This window comes from Acinonyx jubatus, chromosome X, assembly GCF_027475565.1.
Source record: "Acinonyx jubatus isolate Ajub_Pintada_27869175 chromosome X, VMU_Ajub_asm_v1.0, whole genome shotgun sequence".
NCBI classification, from domain to species: domain Eukaryota; kingdom Metazoa; phylum Chordata; class Mammalia; order Carnivora; family Felidae; genus Acinonyx; species Acinonyx jubatus.
In genome coordinates, this window is record NC_069389.1 from 69,193,769 (window position 1) to 69,208,677 (window position 14,909).

Here is a 14,909-nt window from a genome sequence, read left to right on the forward strand (position 1 = left end):
AAACATCTTTCTAGATATGTCTCCTCAGGCAAAGGAAACAAAAGCAAAAATAAACTATTAGGACTACATCAAAACAAAAAGCTTATGCACAGCAAAGGAAAAAAATCAATAAAACTAAAAGGAATCTATGGACTGGCAGAAGATATTTGCAAATAACATATCTGATAAAAGGTTAGTATCCAAAATATAGAAAGAACTTATGCAATTCAACTCCAAAAAAACACAATTAACCCAATTAAAAAATGGTCCGAAAACATGAGCAGACATCTCTCCAGAGAGGACATTCAGATGACCAACAGACATATGAAAAGATGCTCAACATCATTCATCATCAGTGAATTGCAAATCAAAACTACAATGATTTATCACCTCCCATCTGTCAGAATCACTAAAATCAAAAACACAAGAAACAAGTATGACAAGGATGTAGAGACAAAGGAACCCTTGTGCACTGCTGGTTTGAATGGAAACAGTGCAACCACTGTGGAAAATAGTATGGAAGTTCCACAAAAAATTAAAAGAGAATTACCATATAATCAGGAATTCCACTAGTGGATATTTGCCCAAATAATATGAAAACACCAATTCAAAAAGATATATGTACCCTTATGTTTACTGCAGCATTATTTACAATAGCTAAACTATGGAAGCAGCCCAAGTGACCATAGATATACAAATGGATAAAGAATACACACCCACACACCCACACACACACGCAGAAATATTAGCCACCAAAAAAAGAATGACATCTTGCCATTTGCAACAACATGGATGGATCTAGAGAATATAATGCTATATGAAATCAGACAGAGAAAGAAAAATACCATATGTTTTCACTTATATGTGTAATTTAAGAAACAAAACAAATGAACAAAGGAAAGAGAGACAAATAAAAAAACAGACTATTAAATATAAAGAATAAACACCAGAGGGGAGGTGAGTGGGGTGTTGGGTGAAATAGGTGAAGGGGATGAAGAATACAATTATCTTAATGAGAACTGAGTGATATAGAGAATTGTTGAATCACTATACTGTACACTTGAAACTAATAAGATTGTTAGCTATATCAGAATTAAAATTTTTTAATTAAAAAAAAATTTTTAAATCAAGAAATAAGTGTTGGTAAAGATGAGAATAGGGAATCCTCAAGCACTGTTGGGGGGAATGTGAATTGGTACAGCCTCTAGGGGGAACAGTATGGAGTTTCCTCAAAATATTAAAAACAGAACCACTATATGATCCAGTAATTCTACTTATGGGTATTTATCCAAAGAAAACACTAATTCAAAAATTTATATGCACCCCTATGTTCACTGTAGCATTATTTACAATAGCCAAGATATGGAGAAAAAAAAAAAAACCTAAGTATAAACTGATAGATGAATGGATAAAGGATTATACATACATACACACACATACATACACACACACACACACACACACACACACACACACACACACACAGGAATACTACTCAGCCATAAAAAAAAATGAAATCTTGCCATTTGAGACAACATCGATAGAACCTTAGGGTATTATGCTAAGTGAAGTAAGTCAGAGAAAGGCAAACACCATATGATTTCACTTAAATGTGGATGGAATCTATAAAAGAAAAACAAAACAAAACCAATGTTATAGATACAGAGAACAGATTATTGGTTGCTGAGGGGTGCAGGTTGGGGGGGGGGGTATATACAAAATAAGTTAAGGGGACCAAGAGGCACAAACTTCCAATTACAAAGTAAGTCATGAGGATGTAACATACAGCATGGTGACTATACTGAATAATGCCATATTGCAAATTTGAAAGACTAAGAAAATAAATCTTAAAAATTCCTATCACAAAAAAATACAATGTTTTAACTTTGGTCACAGATGGTAACTAGGCTTATTGTGGTAATATTTTCCAATGTATGAAAGTGGTCCAATCATTATGTCATACACTGGAAACTAAGATGATGTTGTATGTGAAATATACTTCAAAAACAAAGAAAATATGAAAACCAAAATAAATAGAACATACAGGTTGTATACAGCCTCACGCTTATATATGAAAAAAAGCAAGTGTGAGATTTCCCAGTCTCTTGGATTATTTATCATTTAAAAAACAAAATCACTCGTGAAAAAAATTATGCTACATTTGGTTAATTCTCAAAGAAAACATCACTACTTCGAAGAGTAAACTGTAAACCTTGTATTTTATATATTTCATGTATTTTTGGGTGAAACTAAAACAATTGCAATCATTTTTCTAACTTAAATAGTTTATACATAATATAGACACATATGAACACACACATGTGTGTATTTATTGTGATTCTGTATAGAGATATTTAGGAAGTATTAATGCTACCATTGATAAACTTACGAATCAACATGCAGAACCCTCTGGCCACTTCTTGAACATGCAGCTGCAGTGATGGATTCAGGCAAACCTATGAAAACACACACCTATATCACTTATAATGTAAAAATACATACATATATATATTCACTTATAATATAGCTTATAATACATGCTATATATTATACAAATAGTTCAATGCATGCCATCACTGCATAAAAGGAGTTTAACAAAAGAGGCTCATCCTTATATTCAAAATGATAAAGTTTATACTATTATACCATTGGATATTTGCTAAATGTATACTGCTTATACTAAGAATTTTATTATGTGGAAGAGATTTTTTTTTAAATCAAGTACTATACTGAAATTCTTTTTGTATGCAAATTTCCATAAATGAGCAATTGTCAAAATATTATTAATATAGCACTTTGTTATTAAAGGAGCTACGTTCCCACACTAGCTCCTCTCATTTTCTCAACCATACTGAGAAAGAAGCACCACTGGCATACACATTTTAGAAAGTAAATACTGAGGTGCAAATATGTTAACTTGTTTCCTAATGCTTTAACATTTTTTTCTATTGTTGAAGTTTGAAACCAAATCTAACTCCAAAGCCACAGTGCCTATGAGGGGGAATGGGATACATTTTTCAGTTTAAGTAATAGGTTAACTAGTTTAAAAGGAGGCCATTTATTGAGACCTGAAACCATAAAACTCCTAGAAGAAAATACACGCAGTAATTTCTTTGACATTGGCATACCAGCATTTTTCTACATCTCCTAAATCAAGGGAAACTACCAAAACTACATAAAACTAAAAAGCTCATGCTCCGCAAAGGAAACTATCAACAAAACTAAAGTAACCTACTGAATGGGAAATGTTTGCAAATGACATATCCAATAAAGGGTTAATATCCAAAATATATAAATAATTTATACAATTAAACACCTATATAAATAAGTAATCCAGTTTAAAATGGACAAAGGACCTGAATAGATATTTTTCCAAAGAATACATACAGATGGCCCAAAAACACATGAAAAGATGCTCAACATCACTGATCATCAGGGAAATGCAAATCAAAACCACAATGAGATATCATCATATACTTGCCAGAATGGCCAAATACAAAAAGACAAGTAGTGAGGTGTTGAGGATATGGAGATAAAAGAACCATTGTGAACTGTTGGTGGGGATGCAAACTGGTGTGGCCAGTGCAAAACAGTATGGAGGTTCCTCAAAAAATTAAAATTAGAAATACCATATGATCCAGTAATTCTGGTATCAAGTATTTACCCAAAGAAAATGAAAACACTATTTCCAAAAGATATATGCACCACTATGTTTATTGCTGCATTGATTACAATAACCAAGATATGGAAGCAATCCAAGTGCTCACAGACAGATGAGGAAAAAGAATTTGTGTCGTTGTGTGTGTGCATGTGTGTGTGTGTGTGTGTGTAATGGAATGTTAGCCATAAAAAAGGATGAGATCATGCCATTTGCGACAACACAGATGAACCTAGAGGGTATTATACTAAATTAAATCCATGAGACAGAGAAAGAAATACAATATGATCTAATTTATATGCAGAATCTAAAAAACAAATGAATAAACAAACAAAAGCAGAATCAGACTTATAAATACAAAGAACAAAGTGATGGTTGCCAGACGGTAGATGAGTGGGGGCACGGGCAAAATTTGTGAAAGGGAACAGAAGATACAGACTTCCAGTTATGAAATAAGTCACAGGAATAAAAGTACAGTGTAAAGAATGTAATCAATGGTATTTTAATAGCAATGCATGATGACAGATGGTAGTTGCATTTGTGGTAAGCATGGCATAATGTATAGAGAAGTTGAATCGCTACATTGTACAAATGAAAATAATAAAACACTGCATGTCAACTGTTGTCTAAATGAATGAATGATGAATAAGAAAATACTATTTTTTAATTTTTTAACGTTTATATTTATTTTTGAGAGAGAGACAGAATGTGAGCAGGGGAGGGGCAGACAGAGAGGGAGAAACAGAATCGGAAGCAGGCTCCAGGCTCCCAGCTGTCAGTATAGAGCCCGATGCAGGGCTCAAACCCACGAGCCATGAGATCATGACTTGAGCCAAAGTCGGACTCTCCACCGACTGAACCACCTAGGCACCCCCAGAAAATACTATTTTTGAAAAGAGACCATTTACAAGATACATTATCTAACTTTCTGGTTAATACAGCAGTTTGAAAACACCACTAGTGTTTTAGAATCAGAGTAAGCCACAATATAAAATTGGTTATCATGTAAGGAAATATATATTACTACCACAAGTACTAACAAAAAAAAATCACAAATTACCAAAGAATGATTTCATCACAAAACAATTTCAGATGTTCAGCTGGATAGACTAGTTAATACCCTACATTGTACATTCAAGACTGTTCCCCAGAAAACACCCCAAATACCCCAAGTGATCTCGAAAAAGAAAATCAAAGCGGGAGGCACCACAATCCCAGACTTCAAACTATACTACAAAGCTATAACCATCAAGACAGTATGGTACTGGCACAAGAACAGACACTCAGATCAATGCAACAGAATAGAGAACCCAGAAATGGACCCACAAACGTATGACCAACTAATCTTTGACAAAGCAGGAAAGAGTATCCAATGGAATAGACAGTCTCTTCAGCAAGTGGTGCTGGGAAAACTGGACAGCAACATGCAGAAGAACCAACCTGGACCACTTTCTTACACCATACACGAAAATAAACTCAAAATGGATGAAAGACCTCAATGTAAGGCAGGAAGCCATCAAAATCCTTGAGCAGAAAGCAGGCAAAAACGTCTTTGATCTTGCCGGCAGCAACTTCTTACTCAACACGTCTCCAGAGGCAAGGGAAACAAAAGCAAAAATGAGCTACTGGGACCTCATCAAAATAAAAAGCTTCTACACAGCCAAGGAAACAATCAGCAAAATTAAAAGGCAAACGATGGAATGGGAGAAGATATTTGCAAATGACACATCAGATAAAGGGTTAGTATCCAAAATCTATAAAGAACTTATCAAGCTCGATACCCAAAAATCAAATAATCCAGTGAAGACATGGGCAAAAGACATGAATTGACATTTCCCCGAAGAAGACATCCAGATGGCCAACCGACACATGAAAAAATGCTCAACATCACTCATCATCAGGGAAATACAAATCAAAACCACCATGAGATACCACCTTACACCTGTCAGAATGGCTAACATTAACAACTGAGGCAACAACAGATGTTGGCGAGGATGCGGAGAAAGAGGATCTCTTTTGCATTGTTGGTGGGAATTCAAGCTGGTACAGCCACTCTAGAAAACAGTATGGATATTCCTCAAAAAACTAAAAATAGAACTACCCTATAACCCAGCAATTGCACTACTAGGAATTTACCCACAGGATACAGGTGTGCTGTTTCAAAGGGACACATGCACCCCCGTTTATAGCAGCACTATCAACAATAGCCAAAGTATGGAAAGAGCCCAAATGTCCTTCGATGGATCAATGGATAAAGAAGATGTGGTACATATATACAATGGAGTATTACCCAGCAATCAAAAAGAATGAAATCTTGCCATTTGCAACTACGTGGATGGAACTAGAGGGTATTATGCTAAGTGAAATTAGTCAGAGAGAGACAAAAATCATATGACTTCACTCATATGAGGACTTTAAGAGACAAAACAGATGAACATAAGGGAAGGGAAAGAAAAATAATATAAAAACAGGGAGGGGGACAAAACAGAAGAGACTCATAAATATGGAGAACAAACTGAGGATTACAGGAGGGGTTGTGGAAGGGGGGGGATGGACTACATGGGTAAGGGGCACTAAGGAATCTACTCTTGAAATCATTGTTGCACTATATGCTAACTAATTTGGATGTAAATTAAAAAAAATAAAAAAATAAAAGCATTTAAATTAAAAAAAGACTGTTCCATAACTTTTTATCATAAGATCTACCATTTCAGAAGCTATTAAGAATCATTTATATCAGTCAGACAAAGCATGTTTTGAAAGTTTAATGGAATTCTGTAAATACTACCACTGACTCACTACAATGAAGCACATATATATTTTTTTTTTTTGGCAAGGGTTTAAACTACACACTAAGCATCAAGGATTTCAAGAAAAGAGAACAGTTATTTTTTTTATGTAAAAAGCAATATGCATATGGAAGAAATTGCCACAATCTAGTTAAAAACCACATTAAACACAAGCTCCAGCTGCATTCACAGAAGAACTAAAGTTTTCCACTGGCGACTACTGTGGGCATATAGTGTTTGGTTCAAAAACAAAGTTCTGACCAAAAGTACTGAAGGTAGCCATTAAATATAAATTACTGGAAATAAGCCCAACATAAACTTTCAACCTTAACTTTGGATAATAATTCAAAGAAAAAGATGGGGCGCCTGGGTGGCTCAATCAGTTAAGCGTCCAACTTTGGCCCAGGTCATGATCTCACAGTTAGTGGGTTTGAGCTCCATGTTGGGCTCTGTGCTGACAGCTCAGAGCCTGGAGCCTGCTTCGGATTCTGTGACTCCCTCTCTTTCTGCCCCTCCCCTGCTCATGCTCTGTCTCTCTCTGTCTCTCAAAAAATAAATAAACATTAAAAAAAAATTCAAAGAGAAAACATAGTAAAAATGTGTGGTATAGAAGGAACTAAGAAAAAGAAGTTTAAATAATTAAGCACCCTTAGTTCTTCAGTTAAAACTGCAATTTTTTTGTCTTTTATCTTAAAACTATCTGAACTTTTTACACCTAATGAAATAACTTTTCTTACTAATGAAATGCAGTCACTATTGTGCTTTAAAAGTTGCTGCCAAGCATCTTAGTTAAAAAGGACAACAGGAAATATTCGGGAAGGAAAATCAGTATGTTAAAGCATGTAAAAAGACAGCATTAATAATATACCACCAAGCATTAGTATAGGGCTTTATGGTTCACAATATCTTTTCACATACATTACCTCACATATTCCTCATTATAGTCCTGGGAGGCAGGCATTATTATCCATGTGACAAAATGGGATGAGAAACATTAAATAACTTGCCAAAAATCAAGTAATTCGGTAATTTGATATCTCAAATTCCAATTACCATGGTAAATTCGCTCTCTTCAACTTGGACATGAGTCTGAGGACGAGGATTCAAGAGAAGGACAGCAGCATAAAGAAATGGGCATGGTCTCAATCAGACAGACCTATGCTTGAATCTTAACTTTGCTGCTTTGTTAGCTGTGTGACCTCAGACAAGTCACTTGCCATCTCTGAGCTTTTGTTTCTTCATCCATCAATGGGAATGCCACCATTTACCTCATAGGATCATTAAATTGTTAGCAGAGGGTACTTGTTCTATAAAAACGATCTACTTTTGTTATTCTTCAGTAAGGTATTTTAGGAGCAATAAATTTTCATCGAAGTACTACTCTGAGATCAAGCAAAATTACTCTCCTCTATTTGGCCCAAAGTAGCATAGGCAAAAAAGCATGTGGTTAATCCATGGCTACAATCAACAGTCAGAGGTCATGCCTCTGGCGGACAAAGGAAAGCCAAGGACAGATTTCAATATTGAACATGATCTGAGTTCAAATTATACATAACCAAAAGAACTATCATTTATGTTTACCGTTAATACTTCTATCCAGACATCTCCCACTAGTTTGTGAAATTGATAGGCTGGCTCTACATTAAAGGCAAGGACCTATTATCTTCATGCTTCAAATGATTAAAATAACAGACTAATACAGTTAGTAATATCTTCCTAGATTTCATATTTTTTCCCACCCATTCAATAAACAGAGTTCCTTGAACAGAGGAAATATGTAGTAGGTTCGCTATATTTGTTAAAGGAAAGAAAAGGAGAAAGACAAAATGGGGAAAGGGAAAATAGAGGGATGAAGCAGACTTTGACAAGTGATGAGGAAAAAAGGTAAGATAAATACAATTCTGAGCCTAGAAGAGCTCAGTCTAAAGACTAAGAATTTAGGGGGGCCAGGTGGCTCAATCAGTTAAGCGTCCGACTTCAGCTCAAGTCATGATGTCAGTTAAGTGTCTGACTTCGGCTCAAGTCATGATGTCATGGTTTGTGAGTTCAAGATCTGCATTGGGCTCTGCACTAAAAGTGCAGAGGCTGCTTGGGATTCTCTCTCCCCCTCTCTTTCTGCCCCTCCCCCAAAAAAATAAACTTTAAAAAGAATTCTGGATCTTAAAAAAAGAATAAGGATTTAAAGGGATTAAAATAATAAATATAATTAAAACTATTACAGGAACACAATGGAAAGATGCATTTCCTCTGTAGAAGAGGGTCACTGAAAGCTCCAAAGAGCAGGGGACACTAGCTGTATTTCAGGATCTGGAATCCCACTGAAGAGTAAAGAAGGAAAAAGTGAAAGAAAAAAGGAAAGTAGGAGGGAGTATTCCTGGTAAAGGGTAAAGAAAGAGAGAACCAAAAGGTGATATTCAAAAAAGAGTGGTTGGAGCCAAACTGTGGAGTCTGAACTTGAAACCTGTAAGCAGCAGGGAATCTTGAAAGGATTTTAGTCAGAATAACAGCATGGTCAAATCAGTAGTTCAGAAAAACAAAAAAACAAACAACAACAACAAAAAACACCTCTGGTAATAGCATGAAGGATAAACGTGTATAAAATTGGAGCTTGGGGCACCTGGGTGGTTGAGTATCCTACTTCTGATTTCAGCTCAGGTCATGATCTCAAGGTTCATGGGATTGAGCCCTGCATCGGGATCTGAGCTAACAGTGGAAGCCTGCCTGGGATTCACTCTCTCCCTCTCTCTCTCTCTTTCTCTGCCACACCCTCCTTCAAAATAAATAAATAAACATTTTTAAAATTTGGACTTTTAAGTTTCAGGTTTTCTTAATTATTGTTTAGGAAAAGTTAATACACTTAAACTTTTGGGTCTTATTGATACTTTAACAAAATAAGTAAAATAACTGCTTGTTTTGTTTAAATTCATATTTATAAGTCCAATTTTAATAGCATTTAAAACCTTAGACAATTTAAAAATAAAGCCTTTTTTAACAATTGGCACCATAAAAAGTGAACTACTTTTTAATCATTACTCAAATTCACACAACATTTTGTGAGGCCTTTTTACAAAACCTATATAAGCTTATAATGAATTATATAGTCTCTCCCATAAGGAAAAGCCAGACATGAGTTAGAAACAGATAACCTAAATCAGGGTCAAATCTCAAAGCATTACACGGCAAACATTGTAAAATATAGGAGTACAAAGATACAACCACAATGTTTTCAATTACAGTATGGGGCTAATAATATATCTCATAGGAATTTAGGGAGGAATAGGTACAAAGTAATATAAAACATCTTAAACAGTGCCTTCTAGCATGTCACTGACATTCAGTAAATACTGGTTCTGTTCCCATCTCTTCCTACCCCTTCAATAAAATTAGTTATTTGAAGGGGGAGAAAAATCAGTTATTTACTATTTACTTAAGTTATCTTTAAAGATCCAACAACTTGGGGCACCTGGGTGGCTCAGCTGGTTAAGCGTCCAACTTTGGCTCAGGTCACAATCTCATGGTTCCTGAGTTTGAGCAGCACATAGGGGCACAGCTGTCAGCTGTGCTGACAGCCCAGAGCCTGGAGCCTGCTTCAGATTCTGTGTCTCCCTCTATCTCTGACCCTCCCCTGCTTGCACTCTATCTCTCTCTCTCTAAAAATAAACATTAACTTTTTTAAATAATAAAATAAAGATCCAAAAACTTAAAAGTTTTTTAAAAAGAAGTCCCAATACCAGATGGCTTCCCAGGGGAGGTCTACCAGACGCTTAAAGCAGAGATAATACCTATCCTTCTCAAGCTATTCCAAGAAATAGAAAGGGAAGGAAAACTTCCAGACTCATTCTATGAAGCCAGTATTACTTTGATTCCTAAACCAGACAGAGACCCAGTAAAAAAAGAGAACTACAGGCCAAAATCCCTGATGAATATGGATGCAAAAATTCTCAATAAGATACTAGCAAATCGAATTCAACATCATATAAAAAGAATGATTCACCATGATCAAGTGGGATTCATTCCTGGGAGGCAGGGCTGGTTCAACATTCGCAAATCAATCAATGTGATACATCACATTAATAAAAGAAAAGAACCATATGATCCTGTCAAACGATGCAGAAAAGGCATTTGACAAAATTCAGCACCCTTTCTTAATAAAAACCCTTGAGAAAGTCAGGATAGAAGGAACATACTTAAACATCATAAAAGCCATTTATGAGAAGCCCACAGCTAACATCATCCTCAAAGGAAAAACTGAGAGCTTTTTCCCTGAGATCAGGAATACGACAGGAATGCCCACTCTCACCGCTATTGTTTAACATAGTGTTGGAAGTTCTAGCATCAGCAATCAGACAACAAAACGAAATCAAAGGCATCAAAATTGGCAAAGATGAAGTCAAGCTTTCGCTTTTTGCAGATGACATATTATACATGGAAAATCCGATACACTCCACCAAAAGTCTGCTAGAACTGACAAAGTGGCAGGATACAAAATCAATGTACAGAAATCAGTTGCATTCTTATACACTAACAATGAAGCAACAGAAAGGCAAATAAAGAAACTGATCCCATTCACAATTGCACCAAGAAGCATAAAATACCTAGGAATAAATCTAACCAAAGATGTAAAAGATCTGTATGCTGAAAACTATAGAAAGCTTATGAAGGTAATTGAAGAAGATTTAAAGAAATGGAAAGACATTCCCTGCTCATGGGTTGGAAGAATAAATATTGTCAAAATGTCAATACTACCCAAAGCTATCTACACATTCAATGCAATCCCAATCAAAATTGCACCAGCATTCTTCTCGAAACTAGAACAAGCAATCGTAAAATTCATATGGAACCACAAAAGGCCCCGAATAGCCAAAGTAATTTTGAAGAAGAAGACCAAAGCAGGAGGCATCACAGTCCCAGACTTTAGCCTCTCCTACAAAGCTGTCATCATCAAGACAGCATGGTATTGGCACAAAAACAGACACACAGACCAATGGAATAGAATAGAAACCCCAGAACTAGACCCACAAACATATGGGCAACTAATCTTTGACAAAGCAGGAAAGAACATCCAATGGAAAAAAGACAGTCTCTTTAACAAATGGTGCTGGGAGAACTGGACAGCAACATGCAGAAGGTTGAAACTAGAGCACTTTTTCACACCATTCACAAAAACAAACTCAAAATGGATAAAGGACCTGAATGTGAGACAGGAAACCATCACAACCCTAGAGGAGAAAGCAGGAAAAGACCTCTCTGACCTCAGCCGTAGCAATCTCTTACTCGACACATCCCCAAAGGCAAGGGAATTAAAAGCAAAAGTGAATTACTGGGACCTTATGAAGATAAAAAGCTTCTGCACAGCAAAGGAAACAACCAACAAAACTAAAAGGCAACCAACGGAATGGGAAAAGATATTTGCAAATGACATATCAGACAAAGGGCTAGTATCCAAAATCTATAAAGAGCTCACCAAACTCCACACCCGGAAAACAAATAACCCAGTGAAGAAATGGGGAGAAAACATGGACACTTCTCTAAAGAAGACATCCGGATGGCCAACAGGCACATGAAAAGATGCTCAACGTTGCTCCTCACCAGGGAAATACAAATCAAAACCACACTCAGATATCACCTCATGCCAGTCAGAGTGGCCAAAATGAACAAATCAGGAGACTATAGATGCTGGAGAGGATGTGGAGAAACGGGAACCCTCTTGCACCGGTGATGGGAATGCAAATTGGTGCAGCCACTCTGGAAAGCAGTGTGGAGGTTCCTCAGAAAATTAAAAATAGACCTACCCTATGACCCAGCAATAGCACTGCTAGGAATTTATCCAAGGGATACAGGAGTACTGATGCATAGGGGCACTTGTACCCCAAGTTTTATAGCAGCACTCTCAACAATAGCCAAATTATGGAAAGAGCCTAAATGTTCATCAACTGATGAATGGATAAAGAAATTGTGGTTTATATACACAATAGAGTACTACATGGCAATGAGAAAGAACGAAATATGGCCCTTTGTAGCAACGTGGATGGAACTGGAGAGTGTGATGCTAAGTGAAATAAGCCATACAGAGAAAGACAGATACCATATGTTTTCACTCTTATGTGGATCCTGAGAAACTTAACAGAAACCCATGGGGGAGGGGAAGGAAAAAAAAAAAAAGAGGTTAGAGCGGGAGAGACCCAAAGCATAAGAAACTCTTAAAAACTGAGAACAAACTGAGGGTAGATGGGGGGTGGGAGGGAGAGGAGGGTGGGTGATGGGTATTGAGGAGGGCACCTTTTGGGATGAGCACTGGGTGTTGTATGGAAACCAATTTGACAATAAATTTCATATACTGAAAAAAAAAGTCTCAATAGGTTTTTCCACATGCACATTATAGGCCTTTTCTATACATTCACAATAGAAGGTCATCATGTAGTATCATTTAAACATTTCACAATAAATGTGATTATTAAATTCATTTGTGAGGCCCTATCAAAAACTCTGCCAAAGTATTGTAGGAAAAATATATAATTCTGATTCAAGACCAACAACTTTTGCTTGCAAGTCATTTTTATCAAACAACACAGGTAGTAAATATTAGGTATTAAATTAGCATTTCATAACAGTTCGTAATGGGAGAAACTAAGATTTGTTACATCATGTCCTTTTCAGTTTAGATTTTGTATAAATTTGACAACTAGAAAAAATATATTAGAAGCTTAGGGAATGTTATATGATCATATAACAAACATATAGAGTCCCACATTTCTTCAATTTTGCAAAATCTGTCTAGATAAGATAGAGATGTATCATTCTCAACTGAAGTAGCTAGGCTAAAATAGAGACCAAAAAGATAAGAAATTAATATTTTTAAGAATCTTATCTAAAACATTTTATGAGAATGAAACCATTATTCATTCATTTTTCAAAATCTCCTTTTAATCCAAATCCTTAATGCTGAACTTTGCTGTTTACAACTATAATATTAACGTTAGCTCTGTATGAGCTATTCTTAAAACTGTATTAGTATCTGGAATTGATTTTTCCTGATGCTAACCTTACATAAGATAAATATAAAATACTTACACCACTCCCAGCATACTGAACAATAAATAATAGATTCCCCTGACAGAATGTTGATGACCCGGCAAATCCCAAGTGCTTTCAGCCCAAATCATACAAAGCCATAAATCACTCTTTATTTTATGTAACATTTCAAAATGGATCCCTGTTTTCCACCTTGAAAGTTATTTCATGTGTTATTTATTACTAGTAAGGATGAGAATGGAAAGAAAATTACATAGAAGTAGAAAATTTACTGTGACTGCTTTTTATAAAGAATAACGTTTTTTAGGAAAAAAAAATAGTTCTACTGGCAAAGAAATATTTGTGGGTACAGAAGCTTTTAGAGAGCCACATTCTTTACTACTTAGCACTATGTACAGACCTTCTGCACCATTGTAAAAAGCATAAATAACATTAGGTACAGAACTGACCAGACTGAGCAATGCAAGAAGTACAGATAAAAATAGTTTTCTTAAATTGTCAATTATTTTAATTAACATTGATTCACACAAAATACTGAATATATTAGTAAGTGTGCTAATTTAATATCTATGGATTTCCTTCTCATGGGAAAAATAGTTATTAACATCTATGTAACTTTTAGAACTTTACAAAAATATACCCATTAAAACATTAACTCACAAAATTTAAGTTCACTTTTTTAAATTCAATATAGTGTGAGCTTTGAGTATTAAATAACAAGAATACTGTTTTAATATTCAGAGTCCTGAACTAAACATCCAGAAAACTAGATTCATGTTTTCAGAATTATACTAAATATCTGGAAAGTCATTTAACCTCTTTGAAATTCAGCTTGCTTATAGATATCCTGATAGATAAAATGAAGGGCCTGAAATAAATGACCCATAGGTTCAAGGGTGAATATTAATGGTGGATCAACAACTTGGCCTGTGTTTATAGGTAAATGACTTGAACTTAAAAAATAAAAACAGAATTCTGGGAAGATGGTATTAGCAGCAATGTTTTTTGAAAAACAGAATTCTGGGAAGATGGTATTTATTAGCAGCAAAGTTGTTGAATCTCCCCCAAGACTGCCCTAAAAACAGAGAGTGTAACAGTGTAACCAACATATAAAACCAAACAAATACCAAGCGGGAACATCTATAGCAAAGACAGGTGAGAAAATATGATGAACTCCAAAATACAAGTGGGTCATTACAAATCATCAATAGCTATTAGATCCACATATTATCAGAGAGTGTCCATGAGAAAACAAAGGTAACACAAATAAATCTGTGACAGTCCTGAAAGCCAAAGAACCCCTAAACCAGGCACTCATTGGAAACTTGGCAGGCCATTTGAGTACAACAGTGGAAATTGGGAGGAATTTTGCAGGCTCCAACCTATGCATGAGTACAAAAGAACCCCTGGGAGTGCTAGGGTAGTTGCTGGAGTGGGAGGTTGAGTTGGGC

General features: G+C 35.7%; 1 protein-coding gene across 2 annotated transcripts in view; it reads right to left on the minus strand.

Moving 5' to 3' along the window:
- The window catches only part of CHM (CHM Rab escort protein), a 251,299-nt gene that overhangs the window by 214,912 nt on the left and 21,478 nt on the right, over nucleotides 1-14,909 (minus strand). For both annotated transcript variants that reach the window (XM_027053772.2, XM_027053771.2), the window contains exon 2: nucleotides 2,369-2,435. In XM_027053772.2, coding sequence (XP_026909573.1) covers nucleotides 2,369-2,435 — 67 coding nt within the window. The remainder of the gene's footprint in view (nucleotides 1-2,368; nucleotides 2,436-14,909) is intronic.